Source organism: Lolium perenne, chromosome 6 (assembly GCF_019359855.2).
Source record: "Lolium perenne isolate Kyuss_39 chromosome 6, Kyuss_2.0, whole genome shotgun sequence".
Taxonomy (NCBI): Eukaryota; Viridiplantae; Streptophyta; class Magnoliopsida; order Poales; family Poaceae; genus Lolium; species Lolium perenne.
Window position 1 is genome coordinate 162,595,586 of NC_067249.2, and position 13,994 is coordinate 162,609,579.

Here is a 13,994-nt window from a genome sequence, read left to right on the forward strand (position 1 = left end):
ATTCATTATGTTTATTAATGTTTGATGCGCCGAAGGCGCCTTGATACGAGGCGAAGCCGAGCCGTAGCAATCGCTTCGACATATGGGGGTAATGACAAACGGGGACAACGACATATGTCTGCCATTCATTATGTTTATTAATGTTTGATGCGCCGAAGGCGCCTTGATACGAGGCGAAGCCGAGCTGTAGCAATCGCTTCGACATATGTTGGAATTAAAAAAAAATTGTAAGTTGAAAGTGCTACCTCCCTCCCATTAATTCCCCAGAAAACTCACAGCCCAGAAATACAAAGGGAAAAAGCCAAAAAGAAGTCCCGCCCAATTTTTTGAAAACGTACAGCGCGCGTAAAGGGAAAAAGTCGCGTAACGGGTCCACGTATTGTTAACGGGTCTACCGGAGCGTAAAGGGAAAAAACCAAACCCGGAAAACGATTCGCGTCTTTTTCCGGGGACACGGTCCGCGCGCGACACGTGTAGTCGCGAGAGCGCGCGCGCGGGATGGGTTTTTCCCTTCTCAAAGGTCGGCCTTCGTGTAGCGGTACCCGTATTTTCTATCTACCAGGTGTACCGGGGGCGGATTTGGGCCCCGGCTACATCCAGGGAATTAGCCCATGAAGTACAGGTGCATGTCGTATTTATTTTTTCACATAAATTTGGGAACTCCCACAACCTAGCCCCTGCCTTGGCCAGCCTGGCCATGGCTAATCATAGAAGGCAACCAATCCAAGCGCACATTCTCCGGACGCATCCGCACAGCCGTGGCTAGCATGCCCGTTCGGTCGTCCGTATTTCTTCCTCTGCTAAAAAAATTCTAGAGCCATTGACCAAACCACACTCCATGGATAAGGATGGTAATGGATAGGGAATGGGAACGATAGAGCAATACCATACACATACCCATATAGTTAATGGGTAGAAATTTCTATCCATAACGGTACGATACCCGCGGGTAATATCGTCAACCTTACCCATGGCGCGCCATGGCTAGGGCCGCCCCGGCCTGTCAACTTGATCACGATGTCACTGCGTCGTTCTACATCTCGAGATGCAGATCCACGTTGAAGCGCTTTTGCTTTCGCTTCCCACACATAGTTGTACCGACGTTCAACGCTTGTGTAGCTGTCTCAACTCATCGCCTCTAAAATCTGGTTTCAAAAGTCTGAGCTCGGAACAAAGACATAAACAACTGAAACCGAAATGACCATAACTTGAGCATCTGTACTTCCATTTTGATGATCTTAGGCTTGTTTTGAAACTAGCAACGAGCTCTACAAGATCATGCATAGAACCATATAATTCCAAAAAGGGAGGATAACACCAAATGATGAAAAGTTTGACCTCTCTATAAAGGACTAACCGGTAAAACTTCCAATATAAAAACACAAGAAGATTTATGTAAGCTAGAAATCCGTTTTTGATTAACTAGAGCTTCATGAGAATAACCACAAGCTCTAAAACTTCGCAATGGTAATAACCAAATAACAATCAAGAAAGAGGATGAAAATGATGCAAAGTGACGAAGTATTAACTCGTCAATACCTACGGATTGTAGACTTAGGGTTTCGTAGAAAGTAGAGGGTAAGTAGATCTCGAAAGTTATCAGCCGAACAAAGGTGTCCAACTTAACAATATTACACTGGCTAGGATTTGCAATGATTCAATCCTTATTCCGTCCTCGGCTTCCCCTTTATATAGGAGACGAAGCCGAGGCTTTTATGTGTCGCACAAGTACAAGTTATCGGGCCGCACTGGGCCTTTTCTGTATTGATTACAAGTTTCCTACAATAACTCTACTTTCCTAATACAAACATCTTCATCCTCCAGGGCTTCCGAAACTTCGAGTCCATGGGCCTTTTGCTCCAAGAATAGACCAGGGGTATGTATGCAACATGCTCCTTAGGTATACGTGTGTCACAAAGGTATAAACTCTCTTCGAACGGTACGATCAAGTTACTTACTCGAGAGTTGCTCCTTATAGTACAACTATCTATCCTATAAATTGGTCTCACAACTAACACATGGGACTAGTAAGAAAGAAACCTACCAAGAACAAACATTTTCCTTGAGCATATTTCACTTGAGATTGATGATGATGATGATCTTGTCCACCCTAAGATTGAACTTTTATTTATTGCAATTGCTTGTTTGAAGTCTTATGAATTGCTCCCCATACGACACTATGGGGGAGCCTTTCTTTATACATCTTCACATATCCATTATCCCAAATTTATGGCAAGCTCCACGCTTATGATATCATCTAGATGCCCATCCTGAACTTGCACTTTGACTGGATTAACCTCGACTCACTTCTTCATGATGTCTTGAAGATAAAAGTGAACGATCAATCTTATTATTCTTCAAAACATACTCGTTATTGACTCAATCATCACATGGCCAAACTTCCGACCGCTCCTTGAATAACACCTCGATCACCACATGATCTTCTTCACTTTCTCGTTGTTTCAACCTTGATGCCAAGGAATGTTTCAAGTCAAGCCGGCAATTCGACCCATGGGTACGTCCGCCCATGGGCACCCGACCCAAATGGGTAGGGTATGGGTCCTGATGTTCGCCCATGGAAATAACCCATGGGCAACCCGATTAGTCGTGGGTCGGGCATGGGTATTGTCTATGCCCACGGGTCACCCGATGGGTCACCCGATTAATATTACTAATTAAAATAATTGCATAATTTTATATGGTACGTAAGCTATGATACACATACATTATACATGTAGACAATATACATTATTTACACACAAAGCTATTTTATCTAGACACCAAACATATATTAGTACTACTTTCAGTCACAAAGCCATGAACGGGAATACACCACTCTTTGTCCTGGCATCCCAACAATGTGCCGATGTGTTCTAGATATTTGGTTGCGTCAAACTCTCCATTTTTTGTACCCGATGGGTTGCCCGATAGGGTCGGGTTGCCCGATGGGTTTGGGCATGGGTCTCGTTCCTTACCCATGGGTAGGATCGTGGGTCATAGGTGTGCCCGATAAGGGTGATGGGCATGGGTCTAGTTTAGGTCGACCCGACCAAACCCGACCCATTGCCAGCCTTAGTTTCAAGTACATGGACAAGTCTTACAAATATAACTCAGTGCAAGCATTAGTCCATAAAAATTATCATTTATTACCAGAACCACACGTGAAACTTCAAGCTACAAGCCCGACTGGGCCAGGCTCGAACCTAAGTTTCGAGCCCAAACGTTAGGCTAGGCCAGACTCGAGCTAGGCTGGGCTTTCCATATTCAGGCCGGGCTTGGGCCTGATTTATAGGCCCAACAGTCGGGCCGGACCGAGGTGGGGCCTACATTTTCTAGCTTTGGACTCTTTCCGGCGTGGGGCGTCCCTGGATCCTCTACACAGCGCTTCTATAGTGGTCCACCGCAAAAAAGGACCTGCCAAACCATGCTCGGATGATACTAGGAGCACCAATTAACTCCCCCACAACGTGCCAACTAGCAATAAGAGCTGCTATAAATGATCCTGGCTGCACGACCCGCCCAGAGAGACTGTCGCTACCGCCCGTCGCAACGCGTACATCAGCTACACCTACACTACACGCCCCCGTCGTGTTTCTTTTCCGTTTCCTGTTTCCGCCTCGGTTCTCGCTCCAGGCCCAACCCAACGCATTCACGCCATTGCCCCCAATCCCAATCCCAAACCCTCGCTTCATCCATCCATCCATCCCCACCCTCTCGCCCGGCGGCTGCTTCCCCATCCCCTCTCCGTCCACGGCGGGGAGCGCCGGATTCCGGCCGTAGTTCGGTACGCATTCTTTTCCAACCACCAAATGCTCTTTACTTCTTTCTTTGGCCGATTAATCATCGCCGTGTACGCTTGATTCTCGTTTGACCGCGGCTGATTTCGGGGCGAAAAAAACAGAATCGCGCGATTCTTGGGGGTTGGGCGGCGGGTGTTAGTTCGTTAGGCGAGGGTTTATCCCAGGTTTCATGCCATTGATTTCGGCATGCGGCTCTGCTTGCTGCTTCCTTCTGTTGGTTGGGGTTTTCAAACACGAGGACCGGCTGCTGGATTCGAGATTTATTGATGCGATACTGTTTCCGCTCCGCAGTTGCATGCGAGTAGGACGGTTGCGCCTTCCCAACGCGGGCGAAGTGCAGCGGTTTCCCTTCCTACTCCTACTCCCACCTCCACAGATTCTAGTCGGATCTTTCCCCTGTTTATTTGAGGTATAATCAGTTTTAACATCATGGATATGGAATGCGATTCCCCTTCCTGCGCGGCTTGTGTGTGTGCTGGTCTGATTGTGCAAGGAGTTGCGCAGTTTTGATACCAGCCCCCCCTCTGATTCCTTCTCACGGTTGCGTTACCGATGAAGACCTTTACCTCGCCTTTTTAACTCTTTTCGATGCCAGGCGCTTTTGAGTCTTTATTTATTTATTAGATCTAATATAAGGAATCGAACCTAATAGTTTAGATGGTGGGACTTGTGGATGTACACCTCCACCCCCCACCACCCTGGTTCAAGTCGTTTTCAACCTGCATCTAGGTGCCTATTTTTCTTAATTAAATTCATACCTGGTTCTTTCTAGGTACCCATATCATCACTCGTTACATCTAATTAGTGATGTACAAGTCGCCTTTGTTTGCAACATTTTGGAAAAATGGCCCTATACGTGAAATAGCTTCAGAATTGATGATTGCTGCATGATACTCCACAAGGATTTTTGTTTGGCCCTGTTAAGTGTTATCACAGAATGGGGCATGAGAACATGAATACTTTCCTTATGGCTAGCACTTGTCTACATTATGAAAGTATTACTGGACATAACCCACCACATCTGGTTGGCTCTTTTATTACTTATAAATTACTTTCTCTGGGCAAATAATTTAAGAAGATGCCATCAGAATTTTCCCTAGATTGTTGGTCCACAATACCACAACCTGCAAATGGAAGTATTAGAGATACTTATGACAATTAAAGAATTTGCTTTCAACTTTGATATATTTCTATCAGCATAAAGTACCACCAGAAATTTCTGCATCACGATCTTTAGCAGAGAAAATGGAGTTATTTTTTGTACTTCTCCTCACCTGGTTCACATAAATATAGAAGAATTTCTATACTCATGTATGTGGTGTGTGTTATGTTGTTTTGTATCCTTCCGTGAATAATAATACAATTTCCGTGTATGTTCAAATGCATGGCCTTGAAATGTCTCTCCTGATTGTTGTTTAGGTGCATCTTCCGTGTAGCACATATATGACCCAGTTAACTGGTGCTTGGATATCAAGTCCTACTTAACCAGCTGCACACAAAAGAACCGACTTAACTAAGGTGCAATTACCATCTCTGCAAGGAAAGCGCTAAGGAGATTTTCTGTTCATGCGATCAGCATAAAATTTCCACCTCAGTTAGGTAGTCACCCAGCTAGATTGAGATATAATGGATTACAACGAAGCCTGCAAGGGATCATGTGAATGCGAAAAGTGTGAGACTGGCAAGATTGCAGAGGCAAACATGGAATTTTATGGATCTGAAGAAGAAGAAGGTGAGATCAGAGAGGTACATGAGCCACCTAGACTAGGAAGCCCTATCCAGAAAGTCACACCTGCAATTGTTGAGCAGGAGCAGGTCCATATAAGGCAATCAGCTTCACCACCAAGAGCTTCTGATAAAGGAGAGAGTACAGGTACTGTGGTTTTGCAACAGCAATCTATGTATGGAGCAATCCACAAAGACATGTCTGCAAGCATTGTACACTCATTTGTGCAAGATGCAATTGAAAAGGAGCAGGTCAATATGAGGCCATCAACTTCACCTGAAAGAGGATCCTATCAAGGAAGGATCCCATGTATTGTTTTTGTGCAACAGTCGAAGTGTAGTGCAATCCCAGAGGACATGGCTGCAACTCCTAGCGCATCTTCTCAAGGGGTGGTTGAAGATGAGCCACCAACTTCAGCTCAAAGAGTTTCCCATATTGGAGAGACTGCAAGTACTGCTGTTGTGCAACAATCTAAGTATACTGCATCTGAGGGCCAGCATGTTGATATGAGGCAGCATAGAATACGTGGGAGCCACCGTCCAAGTTTTTCACCATCTGCATGCAGTAGTGCAGAAGAAAGGCATAAGAAAAGGCAGGAAGGATGTTTTAGATACTCTGATTTCCGTTGGGTCTTGAAAATGATTGAGGAAGTTTGTTCAGAAAGGCTTAGGACACTATTGTCACGACAAAATAGAGATCGAAAGAACCTCAAAATTGCACAGAAAAAGTACGAGCTAGAATTCTTCCAGAAGCATATGCATTCTTATAAAGTCCGCCTTGCTCATGTTATGCCAACAATAAGTTACCGCAGAATGATGTTGCCGAAGCTACATTTCAGTATTTTGCGCAACAGATTCCATAAACATATGAAATCTCAGCTGATAAAATTTGTGAAACAACAAATACGTGACAGAAACAAGGAGAATAGAATAAAAGCGCGGTGGATATTTGAGGCCAAAGCTGGCTACCTTAAGAAATTGTTTTATGTGACTTCCTTGGCATATGGTAAATTCAAGTTGGAGAAACTAAAATGCCGTATGACTGACTATTTGGATGGTGAAGAGCATCTCAAGTATTTCAACATGCAATCTCTAACTACCCAAATTGAAGCAATTGCTTCTAATAAAGAATCTACCAGTGATGTTACTGAGCCCATTCTAGAAAACTCACCAGTACCGCTTGAAACAAATGGACCTAGAAAGCTCGGGTTTTCAATCGGTGTAGCAGAAGATATGACCACCTTAGAAAGCAGGTCTTCTCTGCCCACCTGTGCTCCCACCATGGAGTTTGGTGAGAAAAATGGGACACAAACTGCCTTCTCTGCTGCAGCACAAAACCAGGGTGGAAATTTGGAGAGACCCTATGCTTGCCAGCTTGGCATGAGTGCAGTACTAGAGCCTGCTAAGGCAGTGACAACAGGTAAGCCAAGTGATGATTCTGAGCCTATTGAAGAACACTCACCATTGCTGCTCGTAACAAATGGAGCTACACAGCTTGAGTTTTCAGTCGATGTATCAGAAGAAATGGTTACTTTAGAAAGCAGTTCTTCTCAGTTAACCAGTGCACCAGGAATGGAGTTTGGTGAAAATGATGGGACACAAATTGCCTTCTCAGCAGCAGCACAAACTGTGGGTGAAAACATGGAGAGTCCCTGTGCTTCTCGGTTTGTCACGAGTTCAACATCTGAGCTTACTGTCACAGTGAGCAATGATACAGAAAATGCTGCCCAGATTTCTAGAGAAAAACGAAGGCGCATAAGTTCAGGCAATGATGTCTCAGAAGGTACATGTTGCATGTCACGGAGAAAATTTGGTGAAAAAGATGGGATACATAGCGCCTTATCACCAGCAGCACAAAATGAGGGGAGAGACATGGAGAGATCCTGTGCTTCTGACTCTGACAAGGATGCAACGCTAGAATCTGCTATGACAGAGAACACTGATTCAGAAAATACTCTGGATGGTTCTAATGAAAAGCAAACACGCATAAGTTCAGGCAATAATGTTTCAGAAGTTCCATCTTCTAGGTCACAGATAAAATTCAAGCCTACGTCGAACCCTTGCAGGACAACATTGCATCAAGAGGTATTTTAGCTTTTTGTTTCTTGTTTTACTGAACTGTTTTCGTAACAATTAATTCTTATATTCGGCTGCTGACAATAGGATAGCTTATGATGATAAGATAAGTAGACATTAACAAGAACAAGTTAGTTATTAGGAAGGATAAACAGTGAGCAAGAGGGCTTCTTGTTTGTTTTACGCTGGAAGATCATCTGTTGAGTTTACAAGTAGTTCAACCATGATTGAAAGGATATCAATAAATATTCGCAAGAATTGTTAGATTACATCTCAATTTAGTTGTATTTTTTTTTCAACTGGTCTGTAGATGAAGGTATAAGAAATATTAATAGTATCTTGTGGTTATTACTAGTGGCAGCTTATATAATGTGACATCCCTGGCAATATTTCTCTGCAGGAACCTAGAGCTGCAAGGCCATCTCCACCTTTAGTTAATAATAGTCAAATATTTCAAGCTGAGGATACACGTGGCGAGGAAGTACCTAGTGGTCATTTATCTACCTTTGCCCAAGTTACTGACGAGCCAAACATGCGCTCTAATGCCCAAAGTGTGATGAACCAGCGCCATTGTGGTTCAACTTCCCAGGCTGCTAGTCGTCCATATCAACCAACTGGTGGGAATACTCATTCAGCAAGAACTGAGGTTGGCAGTCTAGGGGCATCACATGTTCTAGCATCAGACAATCATCTGCCAACAGGCTCCACTTCTGGGCAATTTCTGGCTGAAGATGGGTCTGAATCAAATCCATTTACAATTGAGTTGAGTCGATTACAAAAGCTGCATGATCTGATAGCAAAGAGACATCAAGAGAAGGTTACTTTCTTGAATTGCTCTTCTACTTCTGTATTTTGTCTTATTTCAGTTACACCCTATTTAGGTGTTACTCATCAATCTCTGCTTGTGTTTCGCTAGCGAGAACAACTTATTTTGGCACGTCAAGTAGAGATAGCTCAAGCTAAAAAGAAGTATGAAGAGCTGGTGTATAATTCAGATGTGGAAGTATTACAGCGAAGGAGAGAACTTAAGATAACGAGTGAGAAAATTTACAAACAGCAGATACTGGCTGAGGTATTACAGGTTATATTTAAGGCCTCTGCTAAAGTTGTTCCAGACAGTTCAAGAGGTATATTAATTTCCTACATGCTAACTCTGCTTTATATTAATATAGAGTTACTACCTTGACATTATATACTACTATCATTAGTTAATTTTGTATCAATTACTTGAAGGAGTTAATTATTATCTAATATAGATGGGAACGCATAAATAAATTGTTTGAATTATACTCATTAGCATTTAGTTGTTTTCATTCTGGCTTCTTGACATTATATTAGCAATTAGGTTTTCCTTGTATTTATTATATACTGAGTATAACCGCACGCCTGTGCAATATTTTTACTATTGGGAAATTTGGGCATCTCCAGAGATTGGCAATTCAATCTCTGTTGTTACCCTATTTCTCCGTGACATTTTCCTCATTAACCACATATCAATGATACATGGGTGGGAAATTGGCAGTGCCATTCTTGGGAGTGGCGAAATCCAACCTTTTCCTTCATTGCGCTGAACAAGTTCTTACCTTTTGTCACTCCTGCAATTGTGATATACATTATGAAGTTTCTGGCGAAGTTTGTATATGGCATGACTAGTTATCGTGGGCCATTTGATCTGCACAGCAGTGGTACAAGATTTCACATTTGAGGGGATTCCAATCTGCCCTTTCTTAGAATCATCTTGAAACTACTAGGGACTAGATATAATTTTTGTACTTGGCAAGTTTATTGGCTCAAACTAGTTTGGGCCCATCTTAAAATTCAGCCAGTCTTGGACATCTTGTAATTTGGTGTTTTATGCACAGCTGTATATGCTGCCCATTCTAGAAGCCCTTAATATGAGGTTTTCTTTGCATGACTGTGATAAAAAGGTATAACAAGTTTATTAGCAGCAAAGGATTTCCTTGAAAATATGCATTTCCTTGTGGTATCGTGTTTGTCCTAGTAAACTATTTAACATGCTATCTTGATATGGCAATTTGTTTTTCGCAATGGGGTCGCCCCAGCCTCTGCATCAAAATGATGCATATGGCTGCTTTATTACTCTTGATATGGCAAATGTATGACCGATTATTATAGCTCTCGACATAAAGTTCAATGTCACAACAACAAAAACAACAACATCAAAGCCTTTTTCCCAAGCAAGTTGGGGTAGGCTAAATATGAAAAGGGCCCTTTGGGCATCATAGTGACTTCTGAAAACATTTTAATATTACCACTTCCACTCTTTTAGATATTACCACTTCCACACTTTTAGATATACTAGTGGATTTCCTATATGTGTAAAATTCACCAAGGAAAGTTGTTAGGCTTATCACAAGCATTCACAAAGATAAAAGCAACTATACATGAATAAATTGACACAATCAATAGCAGCAAAGCATGAGAGCACTCCGCTCTCTCATTTTCGTCATCCACATCAAAATCCCCATCATCTTCTTCCCACACCCAGCTACCGGGCACTCCACTCCCCTTTTCATGTTGCAGCTTTCCTCTGCCTCTGATTCTCTGAATCGCGCGTGGTGTTGACGATGCCTAGGCGGGCACTTTCCTTCCCTGTATCGTCACACCCATAGTAGCCATGTTTCCGATACGAGAGTTGAAGGCTGACAAAAATAGGGAACGAACGGGGTATAGATCTCTAATATGTTTGGTTCATGGGTGGTACGCGACTCCGACAGTCCGGGAACGACAACTCTGGAACGATACGCGGGTCGAGCAGCTATAAATCGAGGGAAAAAAAATTAAACTTGGCCTATAGGCCATAAATGTTGGTTCGAGACTTCTGGTTGAACCTATACGGGCCTTGATGGCCATACTAAGCCCACAAATATAAGACTCGATCCCCTTTTGACGCTGCAGCCACCTAAAAATCTTGCATGAATCCTTCTCGTTCCTTGACTGCAGGAGTCGCGTTCCCAGTACTGAATCGCCTCATCCTGCACACCGTCCCTGACTCCCGATCCGGGAGGATGATCCCGGGTCAGGGAACGACCCGCCATACCTCGTTTCCGGCTACTATGGTCACACCTTCCTCCATGCACGTCTCCTTGAAGGATCCATGTGGTTATGTACGTGAATGTTGTGTCTGTTTTCAGCGTCATCGTCACTATTTTCAGACAAACCAACCATCATAGACATTAAGAGAAATTATTGACTTAATTTCAGCGTTATAATGGATTAAACCTGGAAATTATCAGCCTAAGAAGACTGGAAAGCTCCAGTAAATCTTCAATCGTCTGTTGGAGCTATAATTGAAAATGGTTTTGAGATGCTCCAATATCATTCTGGACCACCCATTCCTTTTGATCCGAGGGTCTGGATTGATTATGATGTCCTATTGTCCTCTAGGAGGTAGTAGGTCAACCATGTCTATAAAAGGAATTTTGTCTTTGTTATTTAAATGTAACAAATAGGGAAAACACACATTAGTAAAGTAATACTGCTATCTATTTCACCTATCGCGGCAAGTACTGAAAGATTTTTTTTGGAGAATCAAATAAAGGAAATTACGAGCAACTATTTAGATCAGATATATTCTCATGTGCTTATGTTTTGTCATTATGTTTGGACCGTTGTGTCCCTACAAACATTTGGTAGTATGTGAAGAAAATAAAATAATCTTGTATTGAATGACAACTTCGCTTGAAAAATATGACCACACATTATTTATTATTAAATACCATAGTCTGTTTTCCCTATATATCAACCATGTCACCCAAAAGTACCTTGCAGGCAGCAGCTTAGATCTTGACATGTATGAGAAAAAAATATTTCAGTGTGTGGCAGTGGCTGCAGTGCAGGATATATAGATGAGAAAACTGACATAAGCGGATAAGCCAATTTATCTGCATACATTTTGTTCAGCCTATTTTGATATTTGGTGGTTCAGATTGATCCGTTACTCTTGCTGAAGTGTATATGTGGATTGCACTAGCCCTTTCCATCAGTTTGGACTTTGGGCTGCGTTGGCTGGTACATGAAGCTTGACATGGTATCAGGGTCTCTCGAGCCTAAAACTGTTGTTTTCCCGTCTATGCCCACATATAGGACTCTTGAGCCATACCCGAGACTTTTCTATCCGCGTGTTGACTTTCTCCTCTCCTGTCACATGTGAGAGGAGTTGTTGAAGTGTATATGTGGATTGCACTAGCCCTTTCCATTGGTTTGGGCTTTTGGTTGCGTTGGCTAGTGCATGAAGCTTGACAACTCTTTACCTCGTAGGCATCTCCCAGAGGTCTATGATTTTTTTCAGTGTGCGGTAGACTTAATGAGGAGAAAGGATAAAGGATGAATCCATCTCTTATGCTAAATACCATCTCTTTACACTATCCAACATAGAGATCATTACATCTCATAGTCATCATCCAATTAAATTTGCATAATCCTAATAAAGTGGGGTGTACTGTATTAATTACTTGGCCTATATAAGACACGATCCATTGGGATGTACTCCCTCTGTTCCAAAATAATTGAAAGTTCTAGATTTGTCCTAATTCAAACTAGTTCAAGTTTTACCAAATTTATAGAAATATATATGAATATCTAGAACACCTATTTATTATTATTAGATTCCACATGCATTAAATTTTCAAACTATATAGATTGGATATTGTAAGTGTTGACATTTTTTTTTTTTAAATCGTGCTTAGAAAAGTTTGACTTAGGACAAAACTAGAACTTCAATTATTTTGGAACGGAGGAAGCAAGTATCTAAGTGAATGGCAAGCTTAAATATGGGACTGGCCTTAGTTGTTAAGTTGGAGTGTCTTAAAAGTACTCATAAATAAGTATTTTAGCATTTAGCTGATAATAAATTCGATAGGCTGCATAGCACAAAATGTTAATAAGCTTGAAGTAAAATTTACCTACACTTCTTGCCAACTGGTCACACTCATCACATAAAATAATATTTTGTCCGTCCTATCAAACCGCAGCATGCTCATACTTGGTATTTTGCATGTTCACTAACATATTTACTTGTCCAATGTGCACTCATGCTGATGTATTCTTTCATGTCTCAGGTGCAGCCCAGAAAACAACAAGAGAGCCTAACCAGTCATCAGACCAGCGTAGTTTCCAGTTTACTGCCCCTGTTTCAGCCCCTGCATCAGCATCCATATACCAGTCACCGCAATTGTCTGTTCAAGCATCAACAGACGCCGCCCTCAGGCAGCATCGTGTGACCGGGCAACACACTTATATGGACCCTTCGGGCAGATCCACTGCTAATCTGATGAATTATCCAAGTGGTGGCATGGGACTTGCATACCGCAGATAAGCATAAACCGGAAGCGTATGATGATTGCTCGCAGTGCCTGATTGCTCGCCTCTGCTCCTTTTTAAATTTTCTGCCAGCATCTGTTCTTTGTGGTTGGGCCATGAGCTTGGAGAAACAGCCGCATCAGTCGGTGCTCTCCGAAGAAATCATCATACACTAAGTGATCTGCTGTGCTCAGTTGTATGTATGCATGAGCCAGAGCTTCCTTCTGAGTCTTGCTTAGTGAGAAGTAAACCTGGCATTTGTTCAGTTAGTATACTGATCTGTAGCTGGTAACAAATTCATGTCAGTTCATGTTAAACTCTGCATTCTGAAAGCCCCTTGCCACTGCAGCTGCTTCCATGGTTCTGCTCCGAAAATTTTGCTGCTGGGCATTCTCGTTCCACTTCGTTTAATCTTCATGGAAGAGATCTGCTGTGCATTTTTTAAATTCCTGAGTACTGCTAGTGCTAGGTTCAGTAGGCATGGCTTCCCGCACTATATGGATTCTGCAATACTTTCATACTTCGCACTTGATTCAGCAACTTTGGTACACCCAGGACACATGAATCAGTCTCAGTTTGATATCCAAGCTGTCTTATCTCGTCGTTGGCGCAGGGTGCATTGATGCCACCCAGCCTAGCGAACCCATCGCTGTTGGTTGCATCAATGACGACATGGGCAGACTGAAAGATCATGGATGTCAAGTTGGTAACTTGCACTGCACCGGAGCATTAACCAGAGGTGATAAGTTGTCATGTTGCTCAAATCTCATAAACGGGAGCACAGTGATTCCATATCGACTTCCATGGACCATGCCAACCTGACCTGGATATACTCCTGCGGTCCTGCTTTCTTTCTATTTCTGGTATAGATTATTGAATCTCGGATTCCTTTTTTAAGGCATTCTCGTGCTAGCTCTTGCTGTCCACTGATGAGTGATGGCAGTCTGACAAAGTAACTCCCAGAGATCCACTTTCCAGTTATTCACGTCTCGGATCATGCAGTGGGATCGCCAATTATGTACCACCTGGATTTTTCTTAGAACATTTACCTAACTACGCCTTGTTTTAAGT

General features: G+C 42.6%; 1 protein-coding gene across 1 annotated transcript; it reads left to right on the top strand.

The window, feature by feature from the left end:
* Positions 1-3,539: 3,539 nt before the first annotated feature.
* LOC127307031 (uncharacterized) lies at positions 3,540-13,271 on the top strand. The gene is made up of 5 exons (XM_051337725.2): positions 3,540-3,784; positions 5,220-7,610; positions 8,002-8,418; positions 8,518-8,728; positions 12,683-13,271. Exons 2-5 carry the CDS (start codon positions 5,427-5,429, stop codon positions 12,937-12,939), a joined length of 3,069 nt encoding a protein of 1,022 aa, XP_051193685.1. The 5' UTR covers positions 3,540-3,784; positions 5,220-5,426; the 3' UTR covers positions 12,940-13,271.
* The last annotated feature ends 723 nt before the right edge of the window (positions 13,272-13,994 follow it).

Bases quoted from the DNA above. Each gene is read 5' to 3' on its own strand.
- LOC127307031 (XM_051337725.2), top strand. From the start codon at position 5,427: ATGGATTACAACGAAGCCTGCAAGGGATCATGTGAATGCGAAAAGTGT. The intron at 7,611-8,001 runs GTATTTTAGCTT...ATTTCTCTGCAG, and splicing joins GGACAACATTGCATCAAGAG to GAACCTAGAGCTGCAAGGCC. The intron at 8,419-8,517 runs GTTACTTTCTTG...GTGTTTCGCTAG, and splicing joins CAAAGAGACATCAAGAGAAG to CGAGAACAACTTATTTTGGC.